Here is a 21342-nt window from a genome sequence, read left to right as displayed (position 1 = left end):
GCACTGTCACTTCTGCACCTATATCCCCAACCTAAGTTCACGCTAGAATGTGGGGCAAAATTACACGCTCCTCTCCCAGTTCCTGAAGTATTAAATGAGAATAATGCCAAGCTCCATGGGTGGGGGGTAGTTGATGGGCAAAGCATGGGCTAAGGTACACACATCATGCTATTGTATGTTTACTTCCCCATGGTTTTTAATTTGTAAAAAAAATGAAAAGCAGCCTCAGAAGCCACAGTTGGGAGCAGAAGAACAGTGTTGAGGTGGAGGAGGCTGCTTATCTCTGTTCACTTCCTGCCCTTTTGCTGTTTAAAAAATTCTTCCTTGAAGCTGCTTCCCCATTCCTTGGGGAGGAGAGCAACATGGAAGTCTTGTATCTAGTCGTATTCTAGTCATAGAATAAATGGCAGGAAGGAAAGGTGCTAAGTGGCTCCACCCCCGCTCCTCACTCCCTGCTGCTCTTCCATCTCCAAGGATGGTTTCCAGTATGTTTGTTTTTTAAATTGGGAAAGAATTGTGTTCCTGGGTGCTAGACAACATTAGTCATACTCAGAACAGACCCACTGAAATCATTGGAAAGTCTACTCCGGGTATGACTGACATTGTGTATCACTCACAGTATGTAATGTGTAATTGCATATTAATAAAAGTGCCCAGTTTCAACATAGTTCATCTATTGGGAAGGGCTGTAAAATAAATCTAAACACAGGTTGAATATAAAGAATTACTTGTTGGTTGCATAGATTGTGTGAAAGCTACAAGCTGTTCAGTATTTGAGAATGTGCACTTATTAAATACTAACTGAAAAGCTCATTTCTATTTTTGAGGGGCAGCCTTCAAAGCAGCACTTTGGGCTATGGGCCATTGTAAACATTACGGAACTATTAATGGTGCTAGGAAGAAAATGTTTTACCTGTAGCTTGCAGTGGTTCCTTACAGTGGTTCCAGGTGTACCCTAGATTTGACCTCAAGCAAATTAATCCAAAATGTTACTTACTGTTTTAAAGTCATGTGTGTGCCTGTTTTACAGAAGTGTGTTTTGACTGTAAATGTGATTTGCTGATTTTCATGTGTGTTTTGATTCAGGGGTCAAGAAAATCGTTATGTGGGGTTTGGGAACACAGTTACTCCTCCAAAAAAGGAAGATGACTTTCTCAACAATGCCATGTCTTCTCTGTATTCGGTAAGTAGAGGCTTTCCTTATACGTACTGATGTTAAGCTACATTCCTGTTCTTTTACGCTCTTCTGCTACCAACAAGTTAGTCAAGGTTCCTTGTATCACACCGTGTTTGAAATAAACATTTAGAAAGCAGATGAGATTGAGTGCAATTTTAGGCAGATTACTTCAACCGTAGAGCGGTAATGTTGAATAGCAGCAGACAACTCGACTGTACAGTTGATTGCTAATCGTAAGGGTAAAAACAATTTTTTTTCTTAGCATCCCAAATGGAAATTTTTCCACCTGCTTTGCTTTCTCACCAGCATCGATCCTTTGTAACCACTGTGCCACTTGTGCTGATTGAGGTAATTCTTACTTGTGCTAACCTTTCTTGTCCCCATGTTGGTATTTCTAGAAATACTAGCTGAGCATTTTAAGATCAAAAAATATAGGATTGTTTTCCTCTCCCCCTCCCCTCCCACCAAAAAACATTAATTTTTACTACAATGACAAACAGTTCACCCTATTCTTTTTCACAATCATTTTAATGTGTTTGAAAAGAATGTCTCCTTAGATGTACATTCTGAAATGGCACTGGTCTCCCTCTGCTTGCATAAAGGCTTCATGCGGAGAGAAGGCGGAGTTGGCTGGAGACTTCACTGCCATAAGCCAATCCTGGCCAGAAGTGAGACAATAGCCAAAATGGCTGCTTCCTCTGGCTCTGTTTTACATAACTAATAGTGCCATATTGGATATTGTTAGGAAAAAGAAAAAAGATCATGGTTTGTAGAAGGAAATTGCTTGAACTTGAAGCTGAGAGCTGATGACTTGGAACTAGGGCATCCCATATTAACTCCCCTAAATTGAGGAAAGAATATTTCCCTTCTTTCATCCTACCTTCCAATGGTTAAGTACTCAGATCTCATGTTGTGGCACAGGAATTGTTGTGCCTTCATATTATGGATGCCAGTTTGGGCCTTTGAGTAAGTTTATGAACAAAGAAGCTGACTATATTGTGCATTAACATGGTGTCTACAACAGGGTAGATGAGTTTGCTATTATGATACAGAGCAAGGGAGGGAAACCTGTGGCACTCCAGGTGTTTGGGCTCCACCTCCCATCAGCTCAAGTCAGCATAGCCATCATCAGGAATTATGGGTGTTGAGTCCATCAGTGTCTGGAGGTCCACAGGTTCCCCACCCCTGCTACTGAGAAATGGTTAGATTTCCCCTAAATTCTGTTGTTGGCAAAAACACTGATTTGTTTTATCTGTGTAAGAATGGAGCTAGCCTAGTCATTATCTCTTTCTTCTTTCAGGGATGGAGCAGTTTTACTACTGGAGCGAGCAAGTTTGCTTCTGCAGCTAAAGAAGGTGTACGTAAATATTGTAATCCATCAAATGAAGTTACTCCACTTGCTGTCTGTAACAGGGAGTCTCTTAGAAACCTGACTTTTCTGCAGGCAGAAATCTTGAAAGACAAACAACTACAGTGGTGGGGTTGGTTTGTTTCTCCACTCTGCTAAGGATGCATTCAGAGTCCTTATTAACCGCCCATTCATCTGATGATCATCTTAACACACAAGAGCTTTGAGGAATCACTGTGGTGAAAGCTTTAAATGACCATCCTGTCATGATGGTGATAGTTATCATCATATGAATCATCAAGTCAACTGAATCCATTCTGAGAGAGCTTAAAATGTTGCATTATAAAGTAATATTTGAAACAGGCTGCGGACAACACTGGTCTGAATCATTTGCTATCTGAAGAGAAGTTCAGATGCCCCTCTAAATAGGGCCAACACAATTCCTGTTTTCATCCAGCCAACTCATGGAGCAGGTTGCTTCACTCTCCTGCACGGCAGATCCAGCCTTGGCTATGAACCAGTATGGTGTCCAGTACATATGAGCCCTTCTGATTCATTCTTATTCCAGCATAGCCAGCCAGATGCCTCTAGAAGCACACAATCTGAGCACGAATGGCACAGCTGTCACCTCAGTTGTGTGTGTGTTCATAGTTACTCATATTCAGAAGAATATTGCTGTTGGAAGTGGAGATATGTTTTAGCTGTCAAGTCTAATAGCGGCTGTTACAACTAAAATTTGTGGATTCATCTAGTCCCTTTAAAAAAAAATCTGTTAATTGAAATTTCTGACATTATTTGCAGTAGAATTTTCAAAAGGCACTTTTGGAAATTACATAGATGCTTTAACATAGTTGAGAGTCTTGACTTTCCTAGTTAGTAAGCCCCCAAAAGTTACCAGCCTGCGTTTTTTTCCTCACTTGCTTTTTACTCATAAGTGCAAGCTGCCAGAGGAGGGACACAGTTCTCTGTTCCTCCTTTATCAGTCTGCTGTGTGTTGGTACTCGTAAAGGAGAAGCTTTCCCTCACCAGTGGCAGCAAAAATGAGTATTAAAAATATTGCTCTGGTCAATTGACTCTCCAGTGCCCATATGGCCATGTCACACCCAGTAGTGTGGCAAGAACGTGGAGGGCATGTACACAGGAAAACTACAATGATCCTGAAGTATGGGGAGTCAATTGTTATTCTGCTTATCGCCTTCAGCTGAAAAAGAAAAGCTTTGGTAATGCTTGGAGCCACCTATGTGGAAGGACACTAACAAAATTAGTGGGTCTTTAAATTCCCTTAGGATGATGGGGGTTATGTAGAATTTTAAGCAACATAAGAACATTACAATCTCGTGAGGCGTAGCTACGTTAGTCTTCTGCATCAAAACCAGTGAAGTGTCTGATAAAGTGGACTGTAGTGCCACAAGTGTCTGTACTTTTGATTGCTGAGGGGAATACACAAGATTGAAAGAAACCATTTTTGCTTCTATTAACAGGCTACCAAATTTGGATCTCAAGCAACTCATAAGGTGATTATAATAAGTCTTTCTGTTATGTGGCTAACCCAGCATTGAAAATCGTTGCTAGTTCTCTTTCCCTCAGCAGTGTGAATTCTCTTGGAATATTTGCAATATCCTGGATGTTCTCTGTGAAACTGCAAATTAGGTTCCAGTTTCAGAGGTATTGTGATCAAGCCATCATGTCCTCATTTAAGTTAGGAAGCAGGCAAGGTGTGTTTTGAAGCATATCCCAGAACAAAGGGTGAACCTGTTGGCTCTTCAGATGTTCAGTTAGTGGTTTGCTGCCATTTTATAGAACACCTGCAACCCACATTAATGTAGTGTCTTTCAAAAATGCTTTCTTGTTTTAATAGAAAATGTTGTATCAAACTGGAGTTCAATTAATACTGCTGTCTGCTTCGAGTCAAATGGTTTATACATGTCTTATATTTTACCGAGTGACTGCTGAATTTACTCCTATGTCACATCAAACCTTTCCCAAAAAGGTGTGGCTGTAAAGCAACTCACCAGAAGGAAATAAATTGACTGAGGGAAAACTATAGCTTCTATAGTGTATAAATGTAGGGAATGGATAGCAGCTTCCTCAGGTAAAATCTTGTAGCCTGCAAGTGCTGCAGAACCCCAGATATTTCTTTTTCATGCTATTATTAAGCAATAGCCTCTGAACCTGAATTGCCTCCTAATCTATGCCTGATTTGCTGGTTTACTTGGGGCTGGTTGATACTATGCTAGAGTCCTGGTGGGAGCATGTGGCTGCCATAGAGTCGCATCTGGGAGGTGCTCAGTTGGTGGTGCTATTTGTAGGAACTGAGGTGTCTGTACGTGGGCTGTACAAATGAATGGCTGTGACTGTATGGTTATGGAGCCCTGCCTTCATGCTACCACATTTGTGGGGGAATTATATCCATGGTTTATACAAATAACATCTATCTGTGAGCATCTCCTGGCTACAGGCTCAGTGGCAATTTCACATGTTCCTGAGGTGCTTGTGTTGTAGGTGAAGGATGCATGCTAGTGTAACCAGCTTCCAGAAGAGCATATTAGCCCTGAAACATCTGGTTGCCATCATAGAAGGGGCCTGGCAGCACATATATTTTGTGCTGTTGTGTAAAGCAAAGACTTGGGATTCTTTGAGGTCTCTCTCATTGGGTGCATGTATGTGTCCAGTGAAGATAATTGTTTAATTGAAAACATCTTGCAAGCTAAAATAGTGTATCTTCATAGAAACATTCAGTAAATATTCTTGGGAGACCTTGGCAGAATATAAAGCCTGCAGATATTTACCTCTTGGGTAGAAGATTCGTTACTGCCTTGATTTTCCTTTACTGCTCCCTCACAGGAGTCATAGTTCCTTACTTATAACCTTGTTGAATGTCATATTAGTATCAACATGCATATTTATTCAGAGCACTATAATGGAGTTAACTAATCAGCCCTACTGACAAGCCACTTCAGCAGCATTGCTGTCTTCTTCTCAGTCTGGATCATTCTGACGGCAAATTTTCCCAACTAGTAATTGGAGCTATTGCTTTTTAGCTTCTGCTTACAGCCCTGACTATATAATTTTTATTTTAGTTTATTTTTGGCAATTCGGTTTGGCATGTTAAACAAGAGAACAAACATTTTGCTTGTCAGTAAGGCACTGATGTAGGAATAAATATCATGCTTTCTTGCCTAGGAAAAAGAGTGCTTTAGACCTTTTGCTAAAAGCTGCGTCTTCTACTCCCTTGCTCTCTTCTCTTGTGCTGCCTGGGTGTAAAGTTTTGGGGCCACAAACATCAGGCAGAGCCGGTAAAGCCCTCCCCTCAATTCTCATGCATGGGCGCTTTGTTTTTGTGCTGAATATGTACGTTTTGCTGCTAGCTGCCTTTCCCCCCCTTTCATTTAACCCCTTCCCTTTTTGAAATCAAGTCATTTTTGTTGAACAGTTTTGTCTGCATCTTTCTGTAACGTCTCATTCAACTTGTTTTGAAATGGGCTGCATCAAGCAAGACCCCTAAGTATATATTCCAGTCCATAGTATTTTGTAAATGTTCACGTCAAAGTTTCATTTGTGGGTGTATGGGGTGAGCGCTCAGGAATGAGGTATATCCAGAAATACATTTGCATTAGATTTGGAAATGAGGTCAGTCCCACAGAAGGCTTCATTAATGGGAGAGAAGGATTTGCAACATGCAGTCACAGATCTGTCAAACCTCAGTGGCCTCTGTCTTTCACAGGGTTAAAAATTCCATGAAGTAGAAATCGTCAGGTTCGCCTCAAGGTGAATAAGTTGAGCATATTCCTTGAATTAAGCAGATGCTTGCCCTCATAATAAACAAGGACTTCGATTAGATAGTTTTGTTTAGATTGTAAGCTCGCGCAGCATCCCGCGGCATCAACAGGCGCAGTAATGGTTACAAGAGGGAGCCAGTCATGTTAGTCCAACAGTATAATGTTAGAACACATGAGAAAACTGAAGTATTAGGCATCAGGTAGGGCTGTGGCTCCAGGAAGAAGGGCAGGAAGCTGTGAAGGATGAGAAATGCCCCTTCTGTTTGGAGGTTCTTTCAAGCTTGTCTCTGTTAGGAATCTTAAGTAGCCACTAGTTTACCCATTGCTCACTCTAACAAATATATATAAATTGGACAGCTTATCACAGTAAAAAAGTAGAAAGCAAGTCACTTATCCCACTCTTAGCCCATAATGAATGGGTTAAGCGTTTGACAAGGTACCTCACCAAAGACTTCTGAGGACGCTTAGCAGTCATGGAATAAGAGGAGAGGTCCTCTTGTGGATAAGGAATTGGTTAAGAAGCAGAAAGCAGAGAGTAGGAATAAACTGACAGTTCTCCCAATGGAGGACTGTAGAAAGTGGAGTCCCTCAAGGATCGGTATTGGGACCTGTACTTTTCAACTTGTTCATTAATGACCTAGAATTAGGAGTGAGCAGTGAAGTGGCCAAGTTTGCTGACGACACTAAATTGTTCAGGGTTGTTAAAACAAAAAGGGATTGCGAAGAGCTCCAAAAAGACCTCTCCAAACTGAGTGAATGGGCGGAAAAATGGCAAATGCAATTCAGTATAAACAAGTGTAAAATTATGCATATTGGAGCAAAAAATCTTAATTTCACATATACGCTCATGGGGTCTGAACTGGCGTTGACCGACCAGGAGAGAGACCTCGGGGTTGTAGTGGACAGCACAATGAAAATGTCGACCCAGTGTGCGGCAGCTGTGAAAAAGGCAAATTCCATGCTAGGGATAATTAGGAAAGGTATTGAAAATAAAACAGCCAATATCATCATGCCGTTGTATAAATCTATGGTGCGGCCGCATTTGGAATACTGTGTACAGTTCTGGTCGCCTCATCTCAAAAAGGATATTATAGAGTTGGAAAAGGTTCAGAAGAGGGCAACCAGAATGATCAAGGGGATGGAGCGACTCCCTTACGAGGAAAGGTTGCAGCATTTGGGGCTTTTTAGTTTAGAGAAAAGGCGGGTCAGAGGAGACATGATAGAAGTGTATAAAATTATGCATGGCATTGAGAAAGTGGATAGAGAAAAGTTCTTCTCCCTCTCTCATAATGCTAGAACTCATGGACATTCAAAGAAGCTGAATGTTGGAAGATTCAGGACAGACAAAAGGAAGTACTTCTTTACTCAGCGCATAGTTAAACTATGGAATTTGCTCCCACAAGATGCAGTAATGGCCACCAGCTTGGACGGCTTTAAAAGAAGATTAGACAAATTCATGGAGGACAGGGCTATCAATGGCTACTAGCCATGATGGCTGTGCTCTGCCACCCTAGTCAGAGGCAGCATGCTTCTGAAAACCAGTTGCCGGAAGCCTCAGGAGGGGAGAGTGTTCTTGCACTTGGGTCCTGCTTGCGGGCTTCCCCCAGGCACCTGGTTGGCCACTGTGAGAACAGGATGCTGGACTAGATGGGCCACTGGCCTGATCCAGCAGGCTCTTCTTATGTTCTTATGTACTTCTTACTTAAAGAATAGTGGGAGAAGAAATGTAACTGCTCTTCCATAATAATATCCAATAAGAAATAATAGCAACAAAGGACATTATTCTTGGAAACAAATGAAAGCTGAGAATAATGTTTCTTCTTTATCATGGATAATGTCTGAAGGGACTAAAGGTCATCCATTCCAATCCATAAAAAGCAGGTACTACAGATGAAACTGGACAATCTAGATCTGAGTGTCATAAGCAGAAAGGAAGTATCTGTAGAGCAAACAGTTCCACCTAATGTCACCAAGAGAATCAAGCTACAAGTATATTCTTTGTCTTTTTTAATCCCTAGCCAATACCGTTCTCTCCCCATCCTCTGCCCCCAATTTACTGGGAACAACTTCATCACATCCAATATATTCTTTCTAGTTGTAGCAGTCCATATAGGTCTAGAGCAGTGGTTCTTAATCTTTTTAAGACCACCTTGAGACCACCTTGAGAATTTAATAAAAGCTGTGGACCTTCATAAATAAATAAAAACATTAATTTTATTGCATTTAAAATTGGGTTTTATTTATTTATTTATTTAGTGTATGGGTATGCTGCTTTTCATCACCAGGTGACCTCAAAGCAGCTTCCAGAGCAAGAATAAAACAATATAATAAAAACAATTCAGAACATAATAATAAAAAACTACAACAGTATCAATAAATAACACTACAAAATATAACAAAACAGGTTCAAATCAATCTAGTCTGCAAAATCGAGAGAGAGAGAGAGAGAGAGAGAGAGAACAAGAACGAACAAATATACAATAGACCCCAATTGTATAACCATCCATGTCTCCAAGAGGAGAAAGTTACACCACTGGGGCATCACTGTAGAGAAGACCCTTCTCCATGTCTTTCTCCGGAGAGAGTGATGTAGCCACCCATCCGGTGATGGACGAGTTCTTTCAGGTATTCTAATGAGCGCACAACAGCAGCCATCTTGCTTCATAGTGGCCACCCCTAGAAAACTACTTATAAGCTTTGGCAAGCAAACAATAGGTAGGTGGTCACAGGGTGTAGCATATGATTTTATTGCATTTAAAATTGGTGGGGTTTTTTTAGCCTAGTTCATGGATGCTCTGAAGCCTAGGGGATATGTGGACCACACGTTGAGGACCTCTTGTCTAGATAAACAGAAAAGAGAGAGAAAGGCACCCCCTAGACTAACGGGCCACTTCTGAGACATCAGAGTAGAAAGTCACAAGAGGGTTTCTATTTGTTAATTTTGTTCAGTCAAATACATTGCATGGCACTGTTAGTGCCACGTGGCAAACCTTGACTCTAGAAGCCTTGCACATCTCTTTCTGGATAGTAGTTCCATCTTCTAATATGCTTGTGCATCTCGGCAAAGGGCATAAAAGTTAGGCTGCAGAGTATTTTTTTTTAATGCAAGAGCAAGTCTGCTGCATTACCGAGACACAGGAAATCTCAAATGGGATTGGCTTTGCTGAACTTTAGAGTATATTCTGTGAAATTGCTACATAACTTTGCAAAAGAACTTGTTGGCTTCATGTTACTGTAGTGGCACGATTGCCATCATACTTTAGTAGCACGGCTGGCTCTCAGACCCCTCCAATAATTGAAGGCGACAGCCTACGATAGGGGCCATATTGTGTTCTTACATTTAAAGAATTGCATAGTATCGCCAAACCACTTGGGTGGAATTTTCTTGCACGTTACTGGAGCAGTGTGGGAACTGACTTCGCTGCAGCGGCAGCAGCAGCTGTATCCCTAAGATAACCTGTGGTTTAGCAAGGATCTTTTCTTAATGTCTGTTGGAGCTTGCTAAAAGAACTAGTTCAAGGATACTGAACAGCCTGTTGTCTTGTACATTTTGGTGTATCTTCCCCCCCTGTCCCACCTTTGTGACTTGCATTGTGTGCTTGAAGCTCACTCTGTCGCTTGTACCAGGCAAAGCTAAGGGCTCTTCTGTCCTACTTTGTCTCCCCCCCCCCTTTTTTTGTTCTTTTTCTTTGAAAGTCTACTGGCTACTTTTTGCAGCAATACGTGTTAGATGTTTCCAGTGAAGAAAAGTATAACTGACTTCATAATTTTTGTTTTGCTTTTAACTAGGCTTCAGAGTTAGGTCAGAGTTTAAATGAAAATGTTCTCAAACCTGCACAGGAAAAGGTAACTTTGGAACAGACTACATGGCTACTGAGATTTGAATATCATCCACATGAACTTCTCCAGCGTGAATTGTGTGTGCACATGGTGGCAGTATAATTCCTCCCCAATATAATCTAAAAATACTTCCTGTTGGTGTCTTGGCTTTATACTTCAAGATGCTTGCAGCCAAAGTTCCGAGAGCCTGGTTCAAAATGATGTGAATATTATTTCTCCCAGTCACCCTTATCTGCCATAGAGCCCATCGTCTCTTTATTTATGTATTGTATTTACATCCTTCAAGGAGCACAGTGGCATATATGGTTCATTCTTAACGACACCCCTATGAGGTAGGGTATGCTAAGACAGAATGACTAACCCAAGGTCATCCAGTGAGCTTCCTGGCCAAGTCAAGACTTGAACCTGGATCTTTCTGGTCCTAGTCCAACACAATAACCACTACCCCATACTGGCGCTCTTTTGCCAGATCATGCCTTTCCTGCTGACAGCAAACTGCCCTAGGCCCTGTGTGAAGTGTTCCCTAGTACCCATCTAGTTTAATAAAGTGGGGGAGGGGAAGCTATCTGCAGATAAAGCAAAAAAACTCTGGAAAATGTCATAGATAAATAATGTGAAGCATTATCAGGAAATTCCTGTAATTGCCTGATATAATTGAGAGGCTTTATAAGCTTCCTTGAACTTTTGAAGTGTTGGGCACCCGCAAACTTTACCAAGGAGCCTTGTCCATGAGACTGGGGCGGCTATTGAAGAGCCCTCGGCAACCTGCTCTTTTCACTTTTCTCAAAGATCAGAGGTGAATTTAATCCTGAAAAGAAGTTCATTTTAATATTTCAGTTTGTGCAGAGCAGCCTTTCTTAACCTGGTGCTTAGGCTGTTGTTGAACTACACCTCCCATCATCCCTGATCATTGGCCACGCTAGATAGGGCTGATAGTAGTTGTAGTCCCAAACATCTGGAGGGCACCAAGTTGGGGGGGAAAAGCTTGTGGACAGAGAATACTGCAATCATTGTGTATCGTAATTCTCATATGATCTACAAAGCACTGGTTTCTGAGTTCACTTTTCATATATTACAGTTCGTTAGGCAAAAATGTCAACAGCATTATAGTGCAGTTCTAAGCATATTGTGTCAAAAGTAAGTCCTATTGCATTCAAGGGGGCTTACTCCCTGCTAAGAATGCTTATATTTGTAGCCTTAGGTTGCAGTCCTAAGTGTGTTAACGCGAGATTAACTATGTCCATTGAACTGTGGGGCTTACTTCTGAGTAGGATCAGGATGCAGAGCTCTTAAGTTGGATGTTTCAACTTTTTGCAGCATGATTTTTATAGTCATTGTATTAATAACAACCTGTCAGGTTATTCCCATCTTGCAGAAAAGAAACTGAGGCTAAAAGAAACAACATGCAAAAGGTTATGCAACGAGTCCAGAATTGAACTTGGAGCCCTGGTGACATTCCACATGCCTTCTGTGAAATTCCCTTTTATTGTAAATTGTTGATGAATAATTAGTATCACAGGGCTTGAAAGAGTATACCTTAATCCACATTAACTATCATTTTGTACATTCCATGGTTTCTATTAAGAATGATAAAAGGCAGGTTTCTTGTGCTCAGGCATGGAATGTACAAAAGGATAGTTAATGTGGATTAAGGAATGATTAAGAGCAGATTGCAATGTGCCCTTCTGCTCATATGGTACAGTCCTATAGCACGAGTGTACCATCTCAGAATGTACATGGGGAATTAACCTGTTTGAAAGTATTATTTTTGGCAAAGTATACCTCCGTGTGGAAAGCTGACAGGCATATTTGGCAGAAGGTTTGTGTGAGCTTTCACATAGAGGAATATTTTGATGCAGAGCACTCTTCAAACGTGGTCCCCCTTCTGCATTCGCACAATAATGAGGGACTTTTTCCATCCCTGGTCAGTCAGTGGCAAATCTCTGGAGACACCATATTGCTAAATTAAACCAAGAATAAGTATTTATTATAATCTGAAGATTAAGGTCTGTACTGTGTAACAAGCCTTTTGAATTGAGGTAGGATTTTTTAGATGTTCTCAAACTTCTTAAAAGGGCTATAAATATTGTGTAGAATTCTAAATAGGACTTCTTTTATGGTAAACAAAAAATCCTTGTAAGAGATGTCTCACATGTTTAACATAAGTTCTCTCTATATGGAGCCCATTATGTCATTTGCTTCTTGGGTGGTGAATATGTTGCATCCAAAGCCTTTGCATTGCCCAAGAAAGATGCATCCCAAATGTCCACATTTTGTAAAGGCAGATAACCTTTAAAAAGTAGCACACCCTCCCCTCTTTATCCCATTGTCTGTGGAATAAAAGATTTGTGTTTACCTTTGGTGTAAATTCCATTTCTCAGAGGTAGTTATGGCATAAATTTCTTCTGTGCCTAACTCTGGACATCTTGATTCGTGTAGGTAAAAGAAGGAAAAATTTTGGATGACGTTTCCCAGGGAGTCTCACATTTGGCTGCCAAGGTACGAAGTGGCCCTGCCTAGTGGCTAGGCGGCCAGGTGTTAAGCCAGTCTCCATATTCCTTCGCCATGTGGCACTCCACGCAAGTAGTAATTTCTCCTGCAGCAAACAGCTGTCTCTCCTGTTTTTCTTTAGGCCTACTTCCCAGATTAGTTTTGATACTGTTGAGGTGATTTGATTCCATCTGTTTTGCATGGAAAATAGGTTTGACCATGACCTCACATAGGGAGAGCTGGTATTTATGCCATGGCTGAGTAAATCATTGAAGATTAGACTGAATCAGGCTCTTGTGGGAAATTGACATCCATCAATATATTATAAAGAGATATATTTAAAATGGTGTGTGTGCCATTGAGGCGGCAACAAAAGAGCCCTGTGTGCTCTCAAGATGCATTTCTAAACCAGTTTCTAGTTTTCATTATGGAATGAAGCAATTGGTAGCCAATTACCAGCCATAAAGTTTTCAAAGGAATATGGAAACAGCTTCACTTGAATACATAGACTTCAAAACTTTGCTAATACATGTGCCTTCTCCCTCTTGTTCTGTTCTTGCCGCCATTGCTCAATAAAACTGGTAAGTGCTAATGCTTTCTAGTTGTATTTTCTCTTGAATGCTTTTATTTTTAAATTGCTCTGATGTAATGTTTGAAGAAAAGCAGTATATTTTATAAAGTTCGGGGGGAAATTGTAGCAATAGTACTTTCCATAGCTTTGGTAGCTTTGGTGTTAGCGATGAGCTCACTTCTCAAAAGCGTGTTGTATTCATCGTTTATATGTTGTAGCAGTTGCCAGCATTATTCTTAATTTCCCTTCTTGAGATGGTGTGGAAGCTGGATTGTGTTTTGTTTCTTTTTAATGTTATATTAGGCCAGAGTTTATTATGCATTTTTGTTCAAAACGTGTTTGGCATATGTTGAAATGCATTGTATTGGGCTTGGCCTGCTTTAGGGTTGTATGACTGGAATGTTTACATGTGTGATAATTATTTTCTAATAAATAATTTTGTGTGTTTTGTACTATAACTTTGGTTTTTTTGGCTGTGGAAGCTAAATTGTTCTGCAGAAATGTTTTAAGGCTTCGCCTATCTGGCTAAAAGTCTGGTGTCTTTGCCTCAGCTGCTCAAAGCTAAGTCTCTTCCAGTCTGTAGAGTTGTGCTTTGGATCACTTTTCATTATACTTTCTGGAGTATGAACATAAAAAGAAGGTAGGCATAGGCCAGGAGCTGGAAAGTTCATGCATTTGGTGCCAGATGCTTCTGCATGCTCAAAGAGGGTTTGCTAATTATATAGAAAGTTGTTCTGGTCCCTGGACTTAAAGGAATGAGTGGCTTTGGGGAGGTGTGAGGGGGGGGCTGGGATGGGGCAGGCTCAAAAGCGCCTGTATTGTATGGAACAATGCATGTGGCCCTTTGGAGCCTGGGCATGGCATTTAATGCCTACATTTGAGGTGAGAAGGTTAACAGAAAAACTTGCCTTGGCATCGCAGTATATGAATTTCCATGTGAGCAAACCTATAGGGAAATTGGACCCTGTTATTGGTGAAGAAGCCAGTCCAATTTTGCATGTCCAGGAAAACTATTTCTCAGTAAGTCCCTCTTTTGGAGGCAGATGACGAAGCTGGCTATGTGCGGTTTTGTTGCTCCCCACCCCCAATTGTATTTTGTCACAATGTGAACAATCAGTCTTTGTAACCTTTCTTTGGGTTTCCTTTTCACCCCAAATCTCTCTTTCACAGGTCCAGGGAGTAAGTAGTAAGGGATGGCGAGATGTCACCACTTTTTTTTCTGGAAAATCAGATGAGTCTTCTGAAAGGTACACTTTTTGTCTATTTGCATTAGATGTGTATTAGCCTTCCCAGTCTTACATATCCATTTTGTTTGGCTGCTGTTGTGGCCAAAGGACACTGATATCCTTGTATTCCTTTTTAAAAACCAAAGATCATACTAGAATTCAACGGGAGTTAAGACCCTTTTAGCAGAAATATTCCATTTCTTATTTGATTTTTCTGACCTTTTCCAAAGACAGAAACAGATTTAGAGCATTTTAAGATGAAACAGAAACACAACCTTGAAATAGCTAACCATAGATATAAACTAGCACCTTTGCTCCTCAACATCGCATATTCAAAAGGACTTATACTCCTTTTCTCATATATCAGAAGTATTTCCATCACCACCAAACTTGCCTCTACTTGTAGCTTATCTTCCTCCACCCCCACCATTCTGGGGCCATGTCTTCACATAACCCAATATTTATTGTAAATCTTTATTTATTTATATAAATAAATCTTTATTTAGAAGATTTATGTTCTGTCTTTTCTGTCACACTGGTGATTGTGCCAATCTAACTATGTAGGGGTGGGAAACATATTAAGATGGTCCGCCCCTAGAGATTAATGGGATCCAATGGATTCCTAAATGCTTTGGGGGATTTCCAGTAGCTGGTACAAGCAGATCTGCCTCAGTATGGAACAGTGAGGCACAGTGGGCTCTCAACACAATTGCACCTGAGTGTCCTCTCTACCACTATGGAACTCAGGCAAATCCTCTGCTTTACTGGGGAACCCCAACCAGTGAAACAGATCTGGAGATGCCTAGAGTGCAAGTGACGCAAGTCTCATTGTTGGGGTGACCGAACACATGTCAAAGCACATAATTTTGCATACTGCATGGTGGTGAAAGCACCCTAATGGATGACCTTCAGGAGAGGGACAAGGGGACTGTCTCTGTGAGTTGGGGACACTGTTTTATGGTTTCACTCCTACTTATGTGGTCAGTTCTAGACAATAGTATTGGGTGACTGTGCTTCAGCCCTCTGTCAGTTGATCTGTGGGGTGCCACATGGATTTTGTCCCCTGTGATTCTTAGTGTCTATATTCACTAATAGGCAAAAAACCTTGCAGTTTAAGAATGTACCTATAGCCAACAGATATTTCTATCAAACTTTAAAAAGCAGGGAAATTGGGCAGCTATAGTGAACACACCAGGGGAGCAGGAGACCTGACCTCCTCTCTGAGATATTGGACTGCCCTACAAATTTATCAAAATGCAAACACAATTTGGGTTGGTCTTTCACAGTCCAATCCACTTCCTGTGTAGCTTGGAAGGATTTGGTAACGTGCCTCTGAGCATATGGTGAGTGGTGGCAACACCTGCAAACAGCCCAAATAATAGAAACAAGACATGTGCTGTGCTGATCTTGTTTTAGCAGGGAGGTCAGGTCTCCTGCTCCCCTGATGCATTCACTGTAGCTGCCCAATTTCCCTGCTTCTTAAAGTTTGATAGAAATATATGTTGGCTATAAGTACATTCTTAACCTGTAAGGTTTTTTGCCTATTAGTGAATTTCTCTGCTTTTAATCTGGAAGGTAAGAAATGGAATCCTGTGCAAGTTTGCTGAGAATGGATTGATCATTTGCACGCTTATTGAGTTTAGTGGGATTTACTCCCCTGCAATCATGCTTAGGATGGGTGAAACTGACCAGAGGGGTTGGGGAGGGGAGCAGGGGAGGGGAGCAGGCAGGAGGGGGAGGAGGAGGGCAGGTTTGATCATTGCATGTTTATTGAGTTCAGTGGGATTTACTCCCATGCAATCATGCTTAGGATAGGTAAAACTGACCGTGGGGAGGGAAGCCTGGAGTGGGCAGGGGAGGAGGAAGAAGGAAGAGGGGAGGAGAGGAGGAAGGGCGGGGAGAGGGGAAGGAGTGGAAAGGCAGGTCTGATATTTGCATGTTTATTGAGTTCAGTGAGATATACTCCTGTGCAATCATGGCTAGGGTATGTAAAACTGACCATGGGGGAGGAGGAGTGGGAGGGGAGAGTAGAGGAAAGGAAGAAGGGGAGAAAGGAGCAGAAGGAGTGGGAGGGGGAAGGAGGGGATTGGAAAGGGAGGGGGGAGGGATGAAGGAAGGGGAAGGGGCAAAATGGAGGTGATGGGAGGGAGGAAGAGGGGAGGGCAGGTTTGATCATTTGGAGGCTTATTGAATTCAATGGGATTTACTCCCGTTCAATCATGCTTGAAAATGAAATGGACTGTCTTCAAGTCGATTTTGACTTATGGCGACCCTATGAATAGGGTTTTCATGGTAAGCGGTATTCAGAGGGGGTTAACCATTGCCTTCCTCTGAGGCGGAGAGGCAGTGACTGTCCCAAGGTCACCCAGTGAGCTTCATGGCTGTGTGGGGATTTGAACCCTGGTCTCCCAGGTCATAGTCCTAGGATAGGTAAAACTGACCATGGGGGAGGAGGAGTGGAGGGGATTGGAAGGGGATGGAGGAGGGGAAGGAAGGGGGAGGGAAGGGGCAAGAGGGAGGGGATAGGAGAGAGGAGGAGGGGAGGGCAACTTTGATTATTTGCATGCTTTTTTGAGTTCAGTGGGATTTACCCCTGTGCGATCATGCTTAGGATAGGTGAAACTGACTTGGGGGAGGAGTGGGGAGAGGGGAATGGAGGAAGGGGGAGGGGAGGAGATTGGATGGGTGGGCACTGGGCAGAGGGAAAGCCCCTTTCCTTTCCAAAAGGAAAACATTGTGAACAGTATCATTCTTCAGCGTTTCCTCACCTTTTTATTGTATAGCAGGCACATGTAGCCTCCCACCCAAATTCAAACCAAAGCTGTCCCTGGCCACATCCACACCACACCTTTATTTCAGTTTAGACAGTCATGGTGTCTCTCAAAGAATCCTGGGAAGTGTAGTTAGTGAAGGGTGCTGAGAGTTGTTAGGAGATGCCCTGTAAGGGGAATAGGATTCTCCTCTCAGCACACTTCACAAACTACACTTCCCAGGATTCTTTCGGGGAAGCCATGACTGTCTCAAGTGAAATCAAAGTCTGGGGTGGGATCTGGCCCCCTGATTAGGCAAGCCCAGCAGCTGTGAGTCTGGGTTTTAGAACAGTGACAGTTGGTTTTTACTGAGCATGCCCGGGGTTATCATTCAGTTCAATGCTAAATTTCTTAAATTAATTAAAAATCAGCCAGGCTTTTAAAAACTTTTAAACTACAGAAGATGAAGGTCAGAGTAAGGGGCATGGTCAGTAATAGGATTACAGGTACTCTGTGAACATGGCTGATGTTTAATTAATTTCAACAGATTATGAGAACTCTGACAGAAAAAGGTCCAAAAGGGGTCTGGGTTTTTTCCTCTTTTTTGTACTCTTTGTACTCTTGATTCTCTTTGATTGTTTTGTGTATTGCCATGAAAATTTAGAGGGTTATTAAGCAAGCGTTTCTGAGTTCAGGGCTATAAATTTTCTAAAGTTTTGTTTTGAAATGAGCTTATCGGAAGCATCAATGGTGTGGGGGGTATTTTCAATTTATTATTATTATTATTTATTTATTAAATTTATACCCTGCCTTATGGCGAAAAGGCCCTCAAGGTGGCTTACAAAAACAAAACATGAATATAACAATACATCAATAGAACATAATACATCAATAAAATAATACAATTCTCAAAAATAAATAACAAATAACGTTATTAAAAGCAAGTTATTAAGCAAGTGTTAACACCCCCATAGAGTGACACTACTTGATTGGCACATGGGTGTTTTTTAAAAAAAAAAAAAAACATTGCAGGCCAAATTTGACTTGGTGGGACAAGATTGCCCACCCTTGAGCTAGTGCAAGATGCAACTGCTAGGGGGCCCAGGAGGACACCTGGCTTTATGCATACTACACCAGTGTTGAAAGAACAATACTGCCTGCTTATTAGCTACCAAGCCAAGTTCAAGGTTTTGTTGTCGACAGAGATTTTGTTGGACTCCTTTGGAGGAAGGTGTGGTATATAAATAAGTAATAATAATAAATTAATTTAAACCTGTAACAAAACCAGAAACCTCCCCCAGTATAGACCAAGCTGATCCTTAAGATCTTCTGAGTAGTCTCATGACTAGCGGGTTATCACTTGGTAATAACACCCACCCTCTGGAATGCCCTCCCAAATTACCGAATTCATGAGGCAGAGGTAGCAATGGCTTTTAAACACCTCTTAAAAACAGGGTGGGATCCAATGTAGTGCTAACTTGTTCCATCAGTGCAAGGATTTCCACTTGTGCAATGGAATTTCCTCCCCTCTCCTCCCTCCATGCACCTCCCAAATCTGTTCTGGCAGTTCCCGCAACCCACTGGAGTAGATGTGGGGAGGACGCAGGGCTCAGGAAGGTGGGAAAAGTTCTGTTGCACAAGCAGAAATTCTTGTGCTGACAGAATGAGGGCGTTGGATACTGCCATTAGAGAATTAAAAATTAATAGTCGGAGCCCAGAAAAGCTTGGGAAAACCTATTTTGTACACCACTCAGTTATATTTATGATACATATTTTTGTTCTGTTTTTATCTACTTTTTAGGAAATTTTATTGAATGTCATCGTTGAAATTTTATTCTTATGTAAACCACTTGGAGAGTTTTGTTATATTAAGCAGTATACAAATATGTATAAATAAATTAGACAACTCATGATATTTCTCTTTTAAGCTTCAGTTCTATTTCCACAAAAAAAGAGAGAAAATAAGTCTGTAGCCATGCCATCCCATAATGGATTGTCCTTTGTATAGTGGAATCCTCACCCCTGCTCCAGTATGTAGATTGCTCAGTCTCCAGAGTTGGCTTCAACTGGAGCCCTGGCTGGATATGGTAGAGCCTCTATACACATACATACATATACATACACATGAGACACAATTACTTTTTGCTCTGTCACTTCTAAGGTGGAGATTGAGTATCACAGCATAATAGAAAATCAAGATGCAGTATTGAATACTTAAGCAGCCATTCTGATTCAGCCTACACTGAAATAAACTAGTCTTCTGTTCTGTATTTTCTTCTTGAAAGGCCACCAGAGGGGGAGAGCTACCAGAACAGCAGTGGTGAAGGCTACCAGAACAATGCAGTGGATCAAAGCTTTTGGGAGACATTTGGCAATTCGGATCCACCAAAGATCCACAAGTCCCCAAGCAGTGACAGCTGGACGTACGTGGACAATTCTACTGAGAAGAAAAGCTCCGATAGCTGGGATGTCTGGGGGTCAGGGACAGTCTCTAATAACAAGAACAGTAACAGTGACAGCTGGGAAAACTGGGAGACCAACTGGGAGAATGCAGCCGGGGAGGGGAAAACCAAAAAGACCCCTAAGAAGACAACAAAAGAACCTTCTTCAGCTGCTGAAGAAGGGTGGGATCACCAGAACTGGTAGGACAGTGTCTCTGTCCAGCAAGGCAGAGGAAAAAGTCATACTTCTGATGGAAAGGCTTCCCATGTGACTGGATTAACGTCATTTTGATGTTAATGTTTAAACTTCATGCTTACTGTTCCATTCTCTTTCCACTCCTGTTTACAACTACTATGACAAAAACATTGGTTTGCACATTCTTGTAATTACCATATGAAGACGTGTCTCTCCCATGGAAATGACCTTGTGCATTAGATATATTATCATCATGCTGCTGTTGTATGCGGAGCATGCCAACTTCCTTAAAGTGAGAGCCTGGAGAAAATAAGTCCATGCAAGCATACCATCATAGCACAATACTGCATGTGTAGTCTTGCAAGAGTGCTCAGCTCTTTGGAATTCCAGGTGACATTCTGGAGAACATTTGGATAAGATTATATGGGTGTCTATTCAACTGATTACAGATTAGTGAACTGTGATTGAAGTTGCTGGGGTGGGTTTGAAACAAGCAAAATGGTAATTGAGACACTTTTGAAGCAGCTCTTAGATTCATCAAGGTTTGAAATGGAAAACAACCCCTCCTCACCTTATTCACTTTGATTATCTGTCTTAGAAGAAACCAGGTTGGCTTCTTCTCTAAAAACGTTCGGAGACTCAAGAACACGACATTTCCTATTTCTGCCCTTGGCAGTTTTCATTTCTTTTTTAAAAAATTAAAAGAAATATTTCATCTTGTTTTCTTCCACCTAAGGTTCCATTTGCAGTTAAGGTTTTTAGCAGAACTGCCTGATATCGGAAATGGTGATGTTTTTGGAAGGATTAGACAAGATAGTCGAACACGGTCAAAACAGAACTTATGGATGATAGAACCAACATTCTTGAGGAACTTCTAACAAAACAACAAACATGAATTCGATACTTTGTTTATATCTATGGATAAAAACAGTTCACAAAATTTCATAATAGGTTGCCCACTTCCTCTCCCTTTCTCCTCACCCTCCCCTCCAAAAAAGCAAGGGAGGAAGGACTTCCACAAAAGTGACCAGGTTGTAACTTTATCACGTTGAGTTGCTTTGCATGATGTTTGAGAAGAATTCAGGTATTTCTTTCTGCAGGGTATTATGTATGTTCCTGATGCCTGTGGTCAATAGATCCTTTTTTTTGTCATCTCCATATGTTAAAAGTGTTACAGCACAGTGTGACTACTAATGATGTGAGAGCCTACTGGGAAACTTTGAATCGTAGGATAATGGGTTGAAGCCTGGTGTGGATGCCAGAACTGGGATTTTCCCCCCTAGTACTGATGTGGGAAGTTTGCCTGCAAGGCTACATTTCAAATGTTTGAATCTCTGTCCAAGAAGATCTTGCATTGGCAAGAGGACTGTGCCTGGTCTTCTGTGGGCCTGAGCCTGGTCTTCTGGTAAGATTTGGCACAGACTTAAACATCCACTTGTTCAGCATTCAGCTAAGGTTGTCTGCTGTACATAACTATCCATACACAGAATAAACTACCCACTAAGTATTAACAGTTTCCTAGGA

At 41.5% G+C, this 21342-nt stretch overlaps 1 protein-coding gene across 2 annotated transcripts in view; it reads left to right on the top strand.

The window, feature by feature from the left end:
- Positions 1 to 21342, top strand: part of ARFGAP1 (ADP ribosylation factor GTPase activating protein 1) — a 41919-nt gene extending 20577 nt beyond the window's left edge. Inside the window, exons 7-13 of one of the 2 annotated variants that reach the window (XM_061631012.1) lie at positions 1087 to 1183; positions 2478 to 2534; positions 4007 to 4039; positions 10094 to 10150; positions 12584 to 12643; positions 14376 to 14452; positions 19467 to 21342. In XM_061631012.1, the coding sequence (XP_061486996.1) occupies positions 1087 to 1183; positions 2478 to 2534; positions 4007 to 4039; positions 10094 to 10150; positions 12584 to 12643; positions 14376 to 14452; positions 19467 to 19827 (742 nt within the window). In that variant the 3' untranslated portion in view covers positions 19828 to 21342. The remainder of the gene's footprint in view (positions 1 to 1086; positions 1184 to 2477; positions 2535 to 4006; positions 4040 to 10093; positions 10151 to 12583; positions 12644 to 14375; positions 14453 to 19466) is intronic. The other variant, XM_061631013.1, reaches the window with a different exon arrangement.

The sequence above is a fragment of the Rhineura floridana genome, chromosome 6 (assembly GCF_030035675.1).
Source record: "Rhineura floridana isolate rRhiFlo1 chromosome 6, rRhiFlo1.hap2, whole genome shotgun sequence".
Taxonomy (NCBI): Eukaryota; Metazoa; Chordata; class Lepidosauria; order Squamata; family Rhineuridae; genus Rhineura; species Rhineura floridana.
This window is presented reverse-complemented; position numbering and strand designations above follow the sequence as displayed.